At 38.4% G+C, this 14,163-nt stretch overlaps 3 protein-coding genes and 1 non-coding gene across 4 annotated transcripts; 1 reads left to right on the forward strand and 3 right to left on the reverse strand.

Annotated features, from left to right (window-relative positions):
• Positions 1–788: 788 nt before the first annotated feature.
• CBG01525 lies at positions 789–3,607 on the reverse strand (the record flags this gene model as incomplete). Its single annotated transcript, XM_002635308.1, has 3 exons — positions 789–1,322; positions 1,409–1,689; positions 2,563–3,607. The coding sequence occupies 3 exons, from the start codon at positions 3,605–3,607 to the stop codon at positions 789–791; spliced, it is 1,860 nt and encodes a 619-aa protein (XP_002635354.1).
• A 1,063-nt stretch (positions 3,608–4,670) lies between these two features.
• Cbr-pxn-1 lies at positions 4,671–11,208 on the forward strand (the record flags this gene model as incomplete). Its single annotated transcript, XM_002635309.1, has 18 exons — positions 4,671–4,788; positions 4,853–5,007; positions 5,054–5,200; positions 5,243–5,382; positions 5,546–5,642; positions 5,688–5,806; positions 5,853–5,981; positions 6,027–7,521; positions 7,566–7,979; positions 8,224–8,315; positions 8,967–9,201; positions 9,248–9,306; positions 9,360–9,478; positions 9,830–9,953; positions 9,998–10,103; positions 10,155–10,291; positions 10,777–10,872; positions 11,124–11,208. 18 exons carry the CDS (start codon positions 4,671–4,673, stop codon positions 11,206–11,208), a joined length of 3,867 nt encoding a protein of 1,288 aa, XP_002635355.1.
• Positions 5,414–5,485, reverse strand: CBG28313. Its single transcript has one exon. It is a non-coding gene (tRNA).
• A 299-nt stretch (positions 11,209–11,507) lies between the features above and the next one.
• On the reverse strand, positions 11,508–13,017 carry CBG01527 (the record flags this gene model as incomplete). Its single annotated transcript, XM_002635310.2, has 2 exons — positions 11,508–11,694; positions 12,872–13,017. The coding sequence occupies 2 exons, from the start codon at positions 13,015–13,017 to the stop codon at positions 11,508–11,510; spliced, it is 333 nt and encodes a 110-aa protein (XP_002635356.2).
• Positions 13,018–14,163: the final 1,146 nt, after the last annotated feature.

Consider the following 14,163-nt stretch of genomic DNA (forward strand, 5'->3'; position numbering starts at 1 on the left):
TCCTCCAACTTTTTTTTTGTTTCAATTATTGATAGCAAGTAGAAGAAGAAGACGTTGATGAAGAAGAAGAAGAAGATGTTGAACAAAGAAAGAAGAGAGACGTCAGACAACATTTCATCGTCGTGTTCCCCGAGAAGGTCTCGAAGAAGAAGAAGGACCCCTTCTGTTTTTCGGAGGGCTTCTGTTTCCTTTTTATACATATATAGATTCTGTGTCATTTCTATTTTAGTGCTTTTTTTCCTTTTCCAGATTCTGAAATTCTAGGAATACGACGTTCCCCTTCTTTACCTCTTCTTTTCTTATCAAACTGTTGTCACTTGAACTTTTTATGGGCAAGAAAATAAGAAGAAAAAGAAGAAGGGTTAGTTGTTTATGACATCAGAAAACTTTGCTAAATTCCTAATTTTTTTTTCGAAAATCTTGGATTTCTGGAATCACCGTAAAAGAAGAGCTCCTAACTTTTAACTTTGAGCTAATTTATCTCAGTTCCTGTCTAAAGTATGAAAAAGTTGTCAACTGATAAAATGTTTATTATAATATCGTAAACATTTTATCAGTTTGATAAATTGCATAGGAGCCGAGATAATTGGGCTCAAACTTGACAGTGTGAGTCGATCTGGTTTGAAGAAATGTTATTTACTTGAAATCTTCATATTGGCTGAATTATGATGAGCAATACTTACATTGAGCTTGATTAGCTTGATTGGAACTAATAATTGCTCATTGAAAGTTTTTAACTTTTTTTGTTTTTTTTTCCCAAAAGTTAGTAATTTGAAATTTTTAAATTTTTAAACTCCGAAATTCTGAGATTCTAAGATTCTGAGATTCTGAGATTCTGAGATTCTGAGATTTTGAGATTCTGAGATTCTGAGATTCTGAGATTCTGAGATTCTGAGATTCTGAGATTCTGAGATTCTGAGATTCTGAGATTCTGAGATTTTGAGATTCTGAGATTTTGAGATTCTGAGATTCTGAGATTTTGAGATTCTGAGATTCTGAGATTCTGAGATTTTGAGATTCTGAGATTCTGAGATTCTGAGATTCTGAGATTCTGAGATTCTGAGATTCTGAGATTCCGATATTCCCAGATTCCGAAATTTTGAGATTCTGAAATTCTGAGATTCTAGATTTTGAGATTCCAATATTCCCAGATTCCGAAATTTTGAGATTCTGAGATTCTGAGATTCTAAGATTCTGAGATTCTGAAGTTCTGAGATTCTGAGATTCTGAGATTCTGAGATTCTGAGATTCTGAGATTCTGAAGTTCTGAGATTCTGAGATTCTGAGATTCTAAGATTCTGAGATTCTGAGATTCTGAGATTCTGAGATTCTGAGATTCCAATATATTTTTAACTTTTTTTGTTTTTTTCCCAAAAGTTAGTAATTTGAAATTTTTAAATTTTTAAACTCCGAAATTCTGAGATTCTAAGATTCTGAGATTCTGAAGTTCTGAGATTCTGAGATTCTGAGATTCTAAGATTCTGAGATTCTGAGATTCTGAGATTCTGAGATTCTGAGATTCTGAGATTCTGAGATTCTGAGATTCTGAGATTCCGATATTCCCAGATTCCGAAATTTTGAGATTCTGAAATTCTGAGATTCTGAGATTCTGAGATTCTGAGATTCTGAGATTCTGAGATTCTGAGATTCTAAGATTCTGAGATTCTGAGATTCTGAGATTCTGAGATTCTGAGATTCCAATATATTTTTAACTTTTTTTGTTTTTTTCCCAAAAGTTAGTAATTTGAAATTTTTAAATTTTTTTTTTCCAATATTCCCAGATTCCGAAATTTTGAGATTCTGAGATTCTGAGATTCTAAGATTCTGAGATTCTAAGATTCTGAGATTCTGAAGTTCTGAGATTCTGAGATTCTGAGATTCTGAGATTCTGAGATTCTGAGATTCCGATATTCCCAGATTCCGAAATTTGATTCTAAGACTCTGAGATTCTGAGATTCTGAGATTCTGAGATTCTGAGATTCTGAGATTCTGAGATTCCAATATATTTTTAACTTTTTTTGTTTTTTTCCCAAAAGTTAGTAATTTGAAATTTTTAAATTTTTTTTTTCCAATATTCCCAGATTCCGAAATTTTGAGATTCTGAGATTCTGAGATTCTGAGATTTTGAGATTCTGAGATTTTGAGATTCTGAGATTCTGAGATTTTGAGATTCTGAGATTCTGAGATTCTGAGATTTTGAGATTCTGAGATTCTGAGATTCTGAGATTCTGAGATTCTGAGATTCTGAGATTCCGATATTCCCAGATTCCGAAATTTTGAGATTCTGAAATTCTGAGATTCTGAGATTTTGAGATTCCAATATTCCCAGATTCCGAAATTTTGAGATTCTGAGATTCTGAGATTCTAAGATTCTGAGATTCTGAAGTTCTGAGATTCTGAGATTCTGAGATTCTGAAGTTCTGAGATTCTGAGATTCTGAGATTCTAAGATTCTGAGATTCTGAGATTCTGAGATTCTGAGATTCTGAGATTCCAATATATTTTTAACTTTTTTTGTTTTTTTCCCAAAAGTTAGTAATTTGAAATTTTTAAATTTTTAAACTCCGAAATTCTGAGATTCTAAGATTCTGAGATTCTGAAGTTCTGAGATTCTGAAGTTCTGAGATTCTGAGATTCTGAGATTCTAAGATTCTGAGATTCTGAGATTCTGAGATTCTGAGATTCTGAGATTCTGAGATTCCGATATTCCCAGATTCCGAAATTTTGAGATTCTGAAATTCTGAGATTCTGAGATTCTGAGATTCTGAGATTCTGAGATTCTGAGATTCCAATATTCCCAGATTCCGAAATTTTGAGATTCTGAGATTCTGAGATTCTGAGATTCTGAGATTCTGAGATTCTGAGACTCTGAGATTCCGAGATTCTGAGATTCCGATATTCCCAGATTCCGAAATTTTGAGATTCTGAAATTCTGAGATTCTGAGATTCTGAGATTCTGAGATTCTGAGATTCCAATATTCCCAGATTCCGAAATTTTGAGATTCTGAGATTCTGAGATTCTGAGATTCTGAGATTCTGAGATTCTGAGATTCTGAGATTCTGAGATTCTGAGATTCTGAGATTCTGAGATTCTGAGATTCCAATATTCCCAGATTCCGAAATTTTGAGATTCTGAGATTCTGAGATTCTGAGATTCTGAGATTCTGAGACTCTGAGATTCCGAGATTCTGAGATTCCGATATTCCCAGATTCCGAAATTTTGAGATTCTGAAATTCTGAGATTCTGAGATTCTGAGATTCTGAGATTCTGAGATTCTGAGACTCTGAGATTCCGAGATTCTGAGATTCCGATTTTCCCAGATTCCGAAATTTTGAGATTCTGAAATTCTGAGATTCTGAGATTCTGAGATTCTGAGATTCTGAGATTCCAATATTCCCAGATTCCGAAATTTTGAGATTCTGAGATTCTGAGATTCTGAGATTCTGAGATTCTGAGATTCTGAGATTCTGAGATTCTGAGATTCTGAGATTCTGAGATTTTGAGGTTTTGAGATTATGTAGTTCTGAGATTCTGAAATTCTGAAAACCTGAAACTCTGAATTTCGGAATTTCCAAGTCCCGATTCTTTCGAAACAATACTTCCTCATTTCGCTTTCCAAAAATTTTTTGTTTTTCTGTTTTCTGCCGATATCAATTCTCTCGAGAAAGTCCGATGTCTTGTATTAGTTTTTTTTTTTGGAATTCATTCATTTAATTAAAAACCATTTCGGAAGGAAATCTTATTACATGGATACCGTATTTCCCGTAACGCCTACTCAAACCGTCAACTTTGAGCTCAATTATCTTGGTTCATGTCAAAGATATCAAAAATTTGTCAACTGATAAAATGTTCATCATTATATCACCAATATTTTAAAAATTGAACTTGTTTTGATATCTTTTACGCGAACTGAGATAATTGAGCTCAAAGTTCATGGTTTGAAAGGGCTTCTATTAACTTCTATTACAGCGAAATCGCCAACTTCAAGCCCATATATCTCGATTCCTGTTAAAGATATCGAATTTTGTCAACTGATAAAATATTATTGATTTTATGATGAACAATTTATCCCTTGACAGCTTTTTGATATCTTTCACAAGAATTGAGTTATATAAGCTCAAATTTGAAAGATCCAGCACACCATTAGAGGGTTTGCTTGGTTCCTCAAAAACTACAGTACCCATGCTACTTGAAAATTCGAAATTAGACCAAAAATATTTTCCTAAACCTATTAGTCCTATCATGCCAGTAACAAATCAAATGAAGGAGGAATTAAATCCATTTGTTCTCCGTTCCCTCCATCCCATTCCATGCCTCGTTATCCGTTTTCTCGACAATGTAATCTTGTCTTCCAATCTCTTTTCGTCTTTTCCCTTTTCATTTATCACTGGTCTCGGTTCGACGTCTTCGAATTGAGCACTTCAATGCCGTCGCCATCAATTATTCCACTCTCTCTGTGTCTCCCACTCCAGATGGATTATATACGAAATGACGAATGAGCAGTCCGTTTCGGTTCGAAAGTTCTTCATTCTTCTTCTTTCACTTTTTCCAAAAACCACCGCCAGTTAAGATATATGACCAGCTGGGTTAAATGACCTTCTCCATACACTCTATACATCATTGTTTCGTTTCCTTCAAACAAAATTCTTGTGGTTTCATTCTTTCAGGCAATGAACTTACTACTGTACTTGCTTCTACTTGTCCCGTGGGTACTAGGTTCGGAAGATGGGTGCCCTGCAAAATGCACATGTGATAAGAAAGGATTCACTGTGGATTGCAGTAATGCGGGTGAGGTTTAGATTCGCGATTACTGTAGATTTTTTGAAAATTTATTTGTATTTATTGATTTTAGGATTGACCCGAATTCCAAAAGGAATCTCCTCAAATGTCCGAAGTCTTGTTCTCCGGAACAATCGAATCCACACGCTCATAAAGTCGGATCTCGAAGGGTTCCCACTGCTGGAATCCCTAGTTCTCACTCATAACAAAATCAAAGTTGTGGAAGAGGTTTGTTTTCGAATTCTAGAAACTTCCAATAACCAATTTTTTGTAGAACATCCTTGACCATCTCCCAGAGCTCAAACGTTTGTCGTTGTCTCACAACCTACTCGTCTACATCCCACCACTTGCCTCTGAGTCCCGTCCGTTGGCCTCGTTGAATTTGAAACGGAATCACATTCAATTCATTGACGAGCGGTGGGTGTTGTAAATCATTTTTCGAAATTTGTGTACCTCATTGCAGCTGCTCCAATACTTCCCGGAACTAGTGCAAATTGATCTATCGCACAACAGAATCCAATCTTTGCGCACTAAACTGTTCGAGAACCTTCCATCCCTCACTCACGCCCATCTTCATGCCAATCCATGGAATTGTGATTGCAGGTAATAATTAAAAAAAAAGAAAAAAGTTCGGTGCCTCATGCTGGAATCGAACCAGCGACCTTCTGTTTACTAGACAGACGCTCTGCCACTGAGCCAATGAGGCGGACGGGAGACACCAGTGAAGATTGCCACCACAAAATGCGCGCATTTCTCTTTTTTACAGGGTAACAAAAGTCAAGGCCTTGTTGCGGAAAGTGGAATGGGAGAGGAAAGCGTATTGTACAAATCCCGTTGAATTACGTCATCAGGCAATAGATGAGGTAATGAATAAAGTGATTTAAATTTTAAAAATTTCGATTCTTCAGGTAGAAGAATCACTTCTAAAATGTGCAAAACCAGAGGAAGAATCATGGACTGGAGATGAATTCAAACTGGTTTGTACCAAGAATGCAAGCAGCAGTAGACCAGTGGTTTGGCTATACGAGTGAGGGATATAGGCTCAAATTTAATTTTGTAAGGAGTTTTTTCAGGAACGCCGAGGTAGACTCTTCCTCTTTGGATGGGTATGAAATCCACGATTCAGTGATTACTGTACCACGGAAGACAAATGTTAACCAGATGACATGTACTTACGATTACGAGCATGTTCCGCATCATAGGTGAGTATTCTAGCTACCGTATTCCCCAAATTTCTTTCTTTCCAGACGCCTCCGCCAGAGTCACCATTCCAATGGAGCACCTCAGTTTACCTATAAACCTAGAGACAACTCGTATAGAGAAGGATCCGAGGTCAAAGTGAATTGTGAAGTTATGGGAACTCCAAAACCAAGTATTACCTGGTACCATAATGGTGTCAGATTCGCGTCTTCTAGAAAGAAGCAACTTGGACTCTCCAACAATGTGCTTAGGATCTATCCATTCTTGGAGGAAGATTCTGGAAGATACACATGTGAAGCTGTGAATAGTCTTGGAAAAGTTAGCCATACTTTCTCGTTGGATTTGATTAGTAGTATTCCACCGAATATCTACGAGGGACCACAATCGGTTAGCCAGAATATTGGAGGAGAAGTTGTGTTTGTTTGCAAGGCGAAGGGAAATCCAACGCCTGACTATACTTGGTCATTTGATGGAAGTACGATCGGACATATTAAGGGAAGATTCATGGTCTCTGATGATGGTACTGAACTTCNAATCTCAAACATTGAGAAGAAAGACGAAGGATACTATTCTTGCATGGCTGGTAACCCGGTTGGAGCAATGAGTGCCGATGCTAAACTTACTGTAATTGGAGGAGAGACTCGGAAGTCATCTACCCCTCAAATTGATGAAGAACTACTCCGAGCGATCGCTCAGAAGGCAAGACAGAACGTGGAGAGTGCAGTGGAGAAGACTAGAAAACAGCTGAACCAGGATAAGATCACAAATACGAATGACTTGAAGAGACTATTCAGATTCTCCACTCCAAAACAGGCTGTAGAGTTGTCCAAGGCTAGAGAAATCTATGAAGAATCAGTTCGCTTGGTGCGAGAGCATGTGGAAAAGGGATTGATTCTGAATGTAGACGAGCTTCATCCTAACAATGTTTCCTATGAATCTGTACTCCATGTGACCCACGTTCAAGCTTTGATGGGACTCAGTGGATGTCATACCGGTCAATTCAAGAATCCATGCACTGATACCTGCTTTCACAACAAGTATAGATCGTTCGATGGACAGTGTAACAACAAGAACAAACCAATGAATGGAGTGTCCCTAATGCCCCTCCGACGTCTTCTGAAGCCAGTGTACGAGAATGGATTCAATACTCCAGTTGGCTGGGAGAAGGGAAAACTCTACAATGGATATCCAATGCCGAACGTTCGGGAAGTTTCTAGACAATTGGTAGCCACGGAGACGATCACTCCCCATCGGAAGTTGTCTTCGATGGTCATGCAATGGGGACAATTCGTAGATCATGACCTGACACATACAGTAACCGCACTTTCGAGACACAGTTATGCGACAGGGGCGTTTTGTAACCGAACTTGTGATAACCTGGATCCTTGCTTCAATATCCCATTGTCTCCTAGTGACCCAAGAGTCATTAGTGAAAGTGCCAAGTACCCATGCATCGAGTTCGAAAGAAGTGCAGCTGTCTGTGGATCTGGCGAAACTTCCCTTGTGTTCAATAGAGTCACTTATAGAGAACAGATGAATGCGGTAAGACTAAAAATGCTAACACCCTCGAGAAATTATTATTTCAGCTCACCTCCTTCCTTGATGCTTCCAATGTCTACGGTAGCAATGAAGTTCAAGCTCAGGAGCTTCGTGACACCTACAACAACAATGGTCAGCTCAGATACGACATCACATCTGCAGCTGGAAAGGAATATTTGCCATTTGAGAAGGATTCTAATATGGATTGCCGCCGGAATTTCAGTGAGGAGAACCCGATTCGATGCTTCTTGGCTGGCGATTTAAGAGCGAATGAGCAACTCGCTTTGGCGGCAACTCACACGATTTTTGTTAGAGAGCATAATCGGATTGCAAAGAAGTTGAAAAAGATGAATGGGAACTGGGATGGAGAAGTGATATATCATGAGACAAGGAAGATTATTGGAGCTATGATGCAGCATATTACATTTAAGCATTGGTTGCCAGTGGTGTTCGGAGGACAGGTAGAGTTTTATTATATACTTTTAACTTTGAGCCAGCTTATCTTTGCTCCTGTCAAAGTTTAAAAAGTAGTCAACTAATAAAATGTTGGTGATATTATGACTAACATTTTATCAGTTGATCACTTTTTGATATCTTTAACAGAAACCGAGATATATGGGCTCAAAGTTGAAAGTCATTTGGCTCTTCTATTACAGGTTTTACGGTTTATATGGAACAATAAGAAAATTCGACATTCTGTTTCAGGAACAAATGGACAAGTTTGTTGGAAAGTACCAGGGATACGACCCGGCAATTGATTCATCTGTGACTAATGCATTCGCAACGGCTGCTTTCCGGTAAGTCGTTTTTGAATGTATGATTTTCGATACTGCCAACTTTAAGCTCATATATCTAGGTTTCTGTGAATGATATCAAAAAGTAGCCAACTGACAAAATGTTTATCATAATATCGAAAATATTTTATCAGTTGATTACATTTTGGTATCTTTTACAAGAACCGAGATATATGGGTTCAAAGTTGGTGGCTGATTAGACTTCTATTTGAGCAAATACAGGGTGGCGCATAATTACTCGAACATAAGTTTGTACTAGAATAACATTTGAGTAAAGGATCGTACTGGGCTCAGGTTTGAAGTACAAAAAGTTTTATGATTCATCAGTAGGCTGGCCTAGTTTCAATTTATTTGATCAATTTTGAGCTGAGTTATCGCTTGTCAAAGTAGCTTCATCTCATGAATATCATAAGAAACAATACACCGCTCATCTTCGGACAATCATAACAATACTTAGACTTGAGGAATTGCTTTGAAAGTTTCAGTAGCCTTGAATTAATCTTAAAATTATATTTCTACCAATTTACGTTCTTCCAAGTCACTTATGACTAAAGATATACCCCGTTTTCATCGGCCCCGGTAATTTTGAGCAACCATGTAGCTCATCAAAATCCTCCAGATTCTAATTCACGCTATTAAACCTTGACTCCTCAGATTCGGTCACACAATCATCAACCCAACTCTGTTTCGTCTTGGAAATGATTTCATGTCCATCAAACAAGGACATATTGCCCTTCACAAAGCCTTCTTCACACCTGAACTAGTTTTGACTGAAGGAGGAATCGATCCCCTTCTTCGTGGATTATTCGCGAGTCCACTGAAACATCCGATGCCCACACAACTTTTGAATATGGAGTTGATCGAGAAATTGTTCATGAAGGGTCATGAGGTTTGATAGAAATTTTTATGACCGGAACCCATTTCCGTTTTTTCAGGTCTCTCTGGACTTGGCTGTTATGAATATTCAAAGATCGAGGGATCACGGATTGCCCAGGTTTAGACAGGAAATTGAATTTTTGAAAAGGATGATGTTTTTCAACTTTTCAGCTACACTGAATATCGACAATTCTGCAACCTTCCGGTTCCGGCGAGATGGGAGGATATGAAGGGATACATCAAAGATGATATGATTATTCAGAAGCTTCGAGGATTGTATGGAGTGCCACGTAGGTTCTGGGATACTGTGAGAATCTGAAATTATTTTTTTGTCGAAAAGATAGCCAAAAACCAAATTTCTGCCGGTTTTCTGACTTCTTTTCTATCTCTTTCTTCTCTATTGAAAAAAGTGGGCGGGGCTAACGCACACACAAAACATAGCGGGCGGCGGAACCCGGAAAGTGTCGGCTGCTTCCCTGCCCTCCCTCTTATAATCGCCCGCCGAAACACACAGGGACGACGCTTGCGTGCGCGATGAAGGTTTAACCATCTTTCGGCTGACGAAACGACTGATGCTAGCATTTTCTATACTGAGCGCGTAGGAAAAATATTTTACACTTTTTAAAAAGTGACAACTTCAGAGAACATCGACTTATGGGTCGGAGGAATTGTTGAGGAGAAGTTGGAGAATGGATTGTTCGGACCGACTTTTGCATGCATCATTGGAGAGCAGTTCAGGAAGATGAGAGATGGAGATAGATTCTGGTAGATGTCAAATGAACTTTTTATTAGAAAATCTGGAATTTTAGGTACGAGAAGGATGGAGTTTTCACACCAGAACAAATGAAGGAAATCAAAAAGGTCACATTGGCAAGGCTTTTGTGTGATAATGGAGACGAGATTGACAGAATTCAGGTGACTTTTGGATCCTGATAAAAAGTTTTAGAGCCGATGTGAACTTTTCAGAAGGACGTGTTCATGTACCCTGGCAAAGAGAAGGAGAACTATGGGAGATGTGAGGATACAGAGATGATGGATCTGAAGGCGTGGAGCAAATGTTGCGATGATGTTTGTCCGACGATGTTGGATAGAATTTTGAGAAGGTGATTCTTGTAATTTGGTGTTTTCGAGAAAAAAGAGTGATGTGGTATTTCTGAAAATTTTGAAAATGATGGGGTTGAAAATTTCAAGAAAAACAAAGTGACGATGGTGTCAGAGGACATCTGGATAAATAGAAAACTGGACAGACAAGAATACCAGACTCTTTTTGGCATAAATAACAACAAGAATTAGTATATCTTGTTAGGTTCCCCGACCGCCCGTAAACTATAAGCTAACTCAATTTAGCATGCCAGGTGAGAAAAAATTTTTGGACGTCATAGGATCCCAGAGACTTCTAAAAATAAGGGAGTTAAGTGATAGAAAATCCGAAAAGTCCGAATATTTTAGAACTTCTGACCACTTCCTTGTCTGGTCTCCATTACAATTTGCCAAAAACCAGTATTATTGAAAGCTGACTCATTCTACTGAAAATTTTATACTCAATTGGCATTTGTCTCAATCAGAGCGACAAGTTCAAAATTTCCAGCCGTCACCGCGGTTCCAGACTTCACGGATGCAATCAGAATGGACTATGGAGACCAGAGGGAGCGAAATGGATTCCTCCCAATGAGTACTGTACCGAGTGTGTTTGTCAGGTAAGAGAGTGGCCTAACTTTGTCCCTATCGGATTCTAGGCTCCGTGTCACTTCGAAACCAATCATTTCGAAACCAGTCAGTTCGAAACCGCGACACTTCCGGGTTCGAATTGTTGCGGTTTCGAAACGACTGGTTTTGAAATAGCTGGTTTCGAAGTGCACGCAGTTTCGAAACGATCGGTTTCAAAGTGACTCGGAGCCGGATTCTAGGCCACCTATCAATCATCACTTTTTCCAGGGAAGCCGTGTTTGGTGCTCCACCAAAGAAGACTGTTCTGACAACCGAAGTCCATTCTAGTCAACGAAATTCTGTACTTTATTAAATTGCTGATATTTTTGCTTCTCTCGAGTATCTCATTATCTCCCACTCTCTCGCTGGTGCTTTTCTGTTTTTTTCCTATTTTTGTCCTTATTAAAACTGTCCTTTAAGTTCCTTCCCAGCTTTTCTCTCACTCTCAAAAATCAAGTTTGGCATTCAGAATCCATGAAAAATCACTGTTTATTGTCATTCATGGGGAAACAAATATCATGGGTGGTGGTTTTAAATGTGGATGGTTCGGAAATATTTAGGGGGAGACACACGTAAACATATAGAGATAAGAAGAAGAAGAAGAAGAAGGCGTTAGTTTGAAGAAGCGGTGGTTGAGGTGACGGTAGTGGATTTCAAGGTCTCCTTGAATTTGCGAAGCTCATCCTGGGTACGACTCCACGGGCGGATGGTGCACGTCTTCTTTTCACTGGCGATGGATCCGTCTAGCTGGGGAAGTTTACAGGTTGAGGAGAAGAGAGATGCGGTCTCGGAGCGGACTCTGGAAGAAAGAAAGGGTAAATTAATGTAATTTGGGTATAGGATGGCCTATAAAGTACCTGCTAAGTGGTAATGGACTTGTTGCTCTATCAGGAAGGGATGGGAGGACTAAATGACTACCACTTGACGACTTCTTAATTTTGTTTTCTTGAATTTCTAGCATAGTTCAGAATTCAGAAGAAGTCAGAAAAATGAAGTTTTCTAAGTTTTCTCAGAGAGAGAGCGAAGAAAAAGAGCTCCTTCGCACGAATGCACCTGCCTCTCTCTCTCTTTTCACTCTCCAATTACCTCAAAATCCTACACACCCCGCCCCACTTTTTTAGGCCAACTCACAATCTTGGATGACTCTTGGACCCAGTGGAATTCATCTCGATAATTAGCTGATTAAATAAGGATGACTTTGAGTCAGACACAACGTCTGGTGTCAAAATATAAAAGTGTCGAATGATGTGAGTGTCGGACGGGTGAGAAAAAAGGGGGCGGAGCTTCAAGAGCTCCAAATGATGGGGTTGGTGATAAATATCACTGATAATGAAGGGTGAAGAGAGATTGAGAGAAGTTAGAGAAATGTTTCTGACATTCGAATTTTTTGTGGAAAGTTTGAAAACAAAGGTGAGGTAGCTTTTCAGAGGAAAATCCCCTTGTAGTCAATGTGACTAAAAGTTCTGAAATTCCAGCTGATCTTAAAAATTCCACGTCACAATTTTTTTTTACAAAAACAGGCAGAAATCTGGGGAGCAGCAGGTGCAAGTTCGTGTGTAGGAGGTGTGACATTCGAAAATAGTTTTAATTTAATTTTTCTGGATTTTCAGATTTTCAGGAATCAGAGTTTTTCAGGTTGCGAAGAAGTTGATGTTTCAAAAATGGGCTCAGGGAAACAACCAATTTACCGTAGATGCTTCTAAACTTTAAGCTCAATTATCTCAATTTCTATAAAAGATAACAAAAAGCTGTCAACTATTAAATTTTTTATCATAATATCACCCATGTTTTATCAGTTGACAAATTTTTGATATCTCTTACAGGAAGCGAGACAATTGAGATTAAAGTGCAAGTATGAGATGGGCTACCTATCAGAACGTTCAATTGTGAGAATTTTAAATGTTATTCTACCATGTCTAGCATCTTACATGGCCTAGGAAATTTCTAGGCCATTCAATCGCATATAAATAGCTCACCTCCTAACATTCTCATCGTGCTTATTCTTCATACTACTCGTCCTCGGTCCACTGCTTCTTGCCCTTGGTAGAAATCCATTTATAGCATCTGAAAAAAAACGCCGCCTTTCAATTTCTCTAGATCTGAAGACGTTATACGACGTCATCTGAAGTTCCACCAACCTTCGATACAAAATTCACGACAGCGTTCTTCTTTGTTGGTGTCCAAAGTGAACGTCTGATTGAGCACGGATTTGTCCTGTGACGCCAGTTTGTTCTCGAATCTGAACAAATTAATTTTTTTTGTAATGGGAGGGTGAAACAAAAATAATAATGTCGAAAATTAATTTTTGTGGAGCTGATACGAGTAGCTGAAAATCCAAAAATCACCTGCTCCAAGCTAGAGAAAACGAGGAAGTGGCACCGAGGGGAAAATATTGAAAAATAGGGAAAATGGAATTCGACACCAGGATTCCAGACAAGTGGAGTTTTCAGATGAATGGGAGAAAAGAAAGTCAGAAAACGAACAGGTTCATAGTTTCGGATCTTTGGAATTTTTTAGAAAGTGCCGAGTGGAAAAAAAAAATGTTTCAAAGATTACTGGCCAGTTTCAGTATCTCACGCCTTCAGTTCTCAGACTTTTGCAAATAAAGTTTGAGATTTAAGCTTTTTAAGATAGCGCGAGATTCGCTGAGAAGCTAGGATTCATAGGATCTAGGATCCATAAGATCTAGGATCCATAGGAACTAGGATCCAGATGACCTAGGATTTATAGAATCGAGGATCCAAAGAATTTTAGATCCCGAGAATGGAGAATTTAGAGAATTTAGGATAATCTCAATAAGACAGCGCGGTGGCGGTTTTCCGTGACTACGAGAGGAGCGAGGAGACGCAGAGAAGCGAGTGTACTAGGATCTTAGATTCTGAAGTCCAGATCCCTGGAATTTTTAGAAACTAACAAAATCAAAATAAATTCGAATTCGTTCAGTAGTAAGTTTCCAAGAAATGCTAAAAACTCAGATTACCTCACAGAGGATTCTCGAAAACAATCAGACACCTGTGGAAAATTGAAAAATGTTATATTTTTCGATCCAATTAATTTAATTTTCTCAATTTCCCATAGCCTCGGCCTAATGGCTTTTTATAACGCAAAATTTTACTCTAACCTCCTAACGAAACTAGATTCTTTTTGATCTTGCGAAAACCTATTACCGTAAAACCTCTAATAGAACGACACCCGGATCGTCCACTTTGAGCCTATATATCTCACTTCTTTTGAAAGGTATCAAAAAGTGGTTAACTAGTAAAATGTT

This window comes from Caenorhabditis briggsae, assembly GCF_000004555.2.
Source record: "Caenorhabditis briggsae complete genome, chrV, whole genome shotgun sequence".
Taxonomy (NCBI): Eukaryota; Metazoa; Nematoda; class Chromadorea; order Rhabditida; family Rhabditidae; genus Caenorhabditis; species Caenorhabditis briggsae.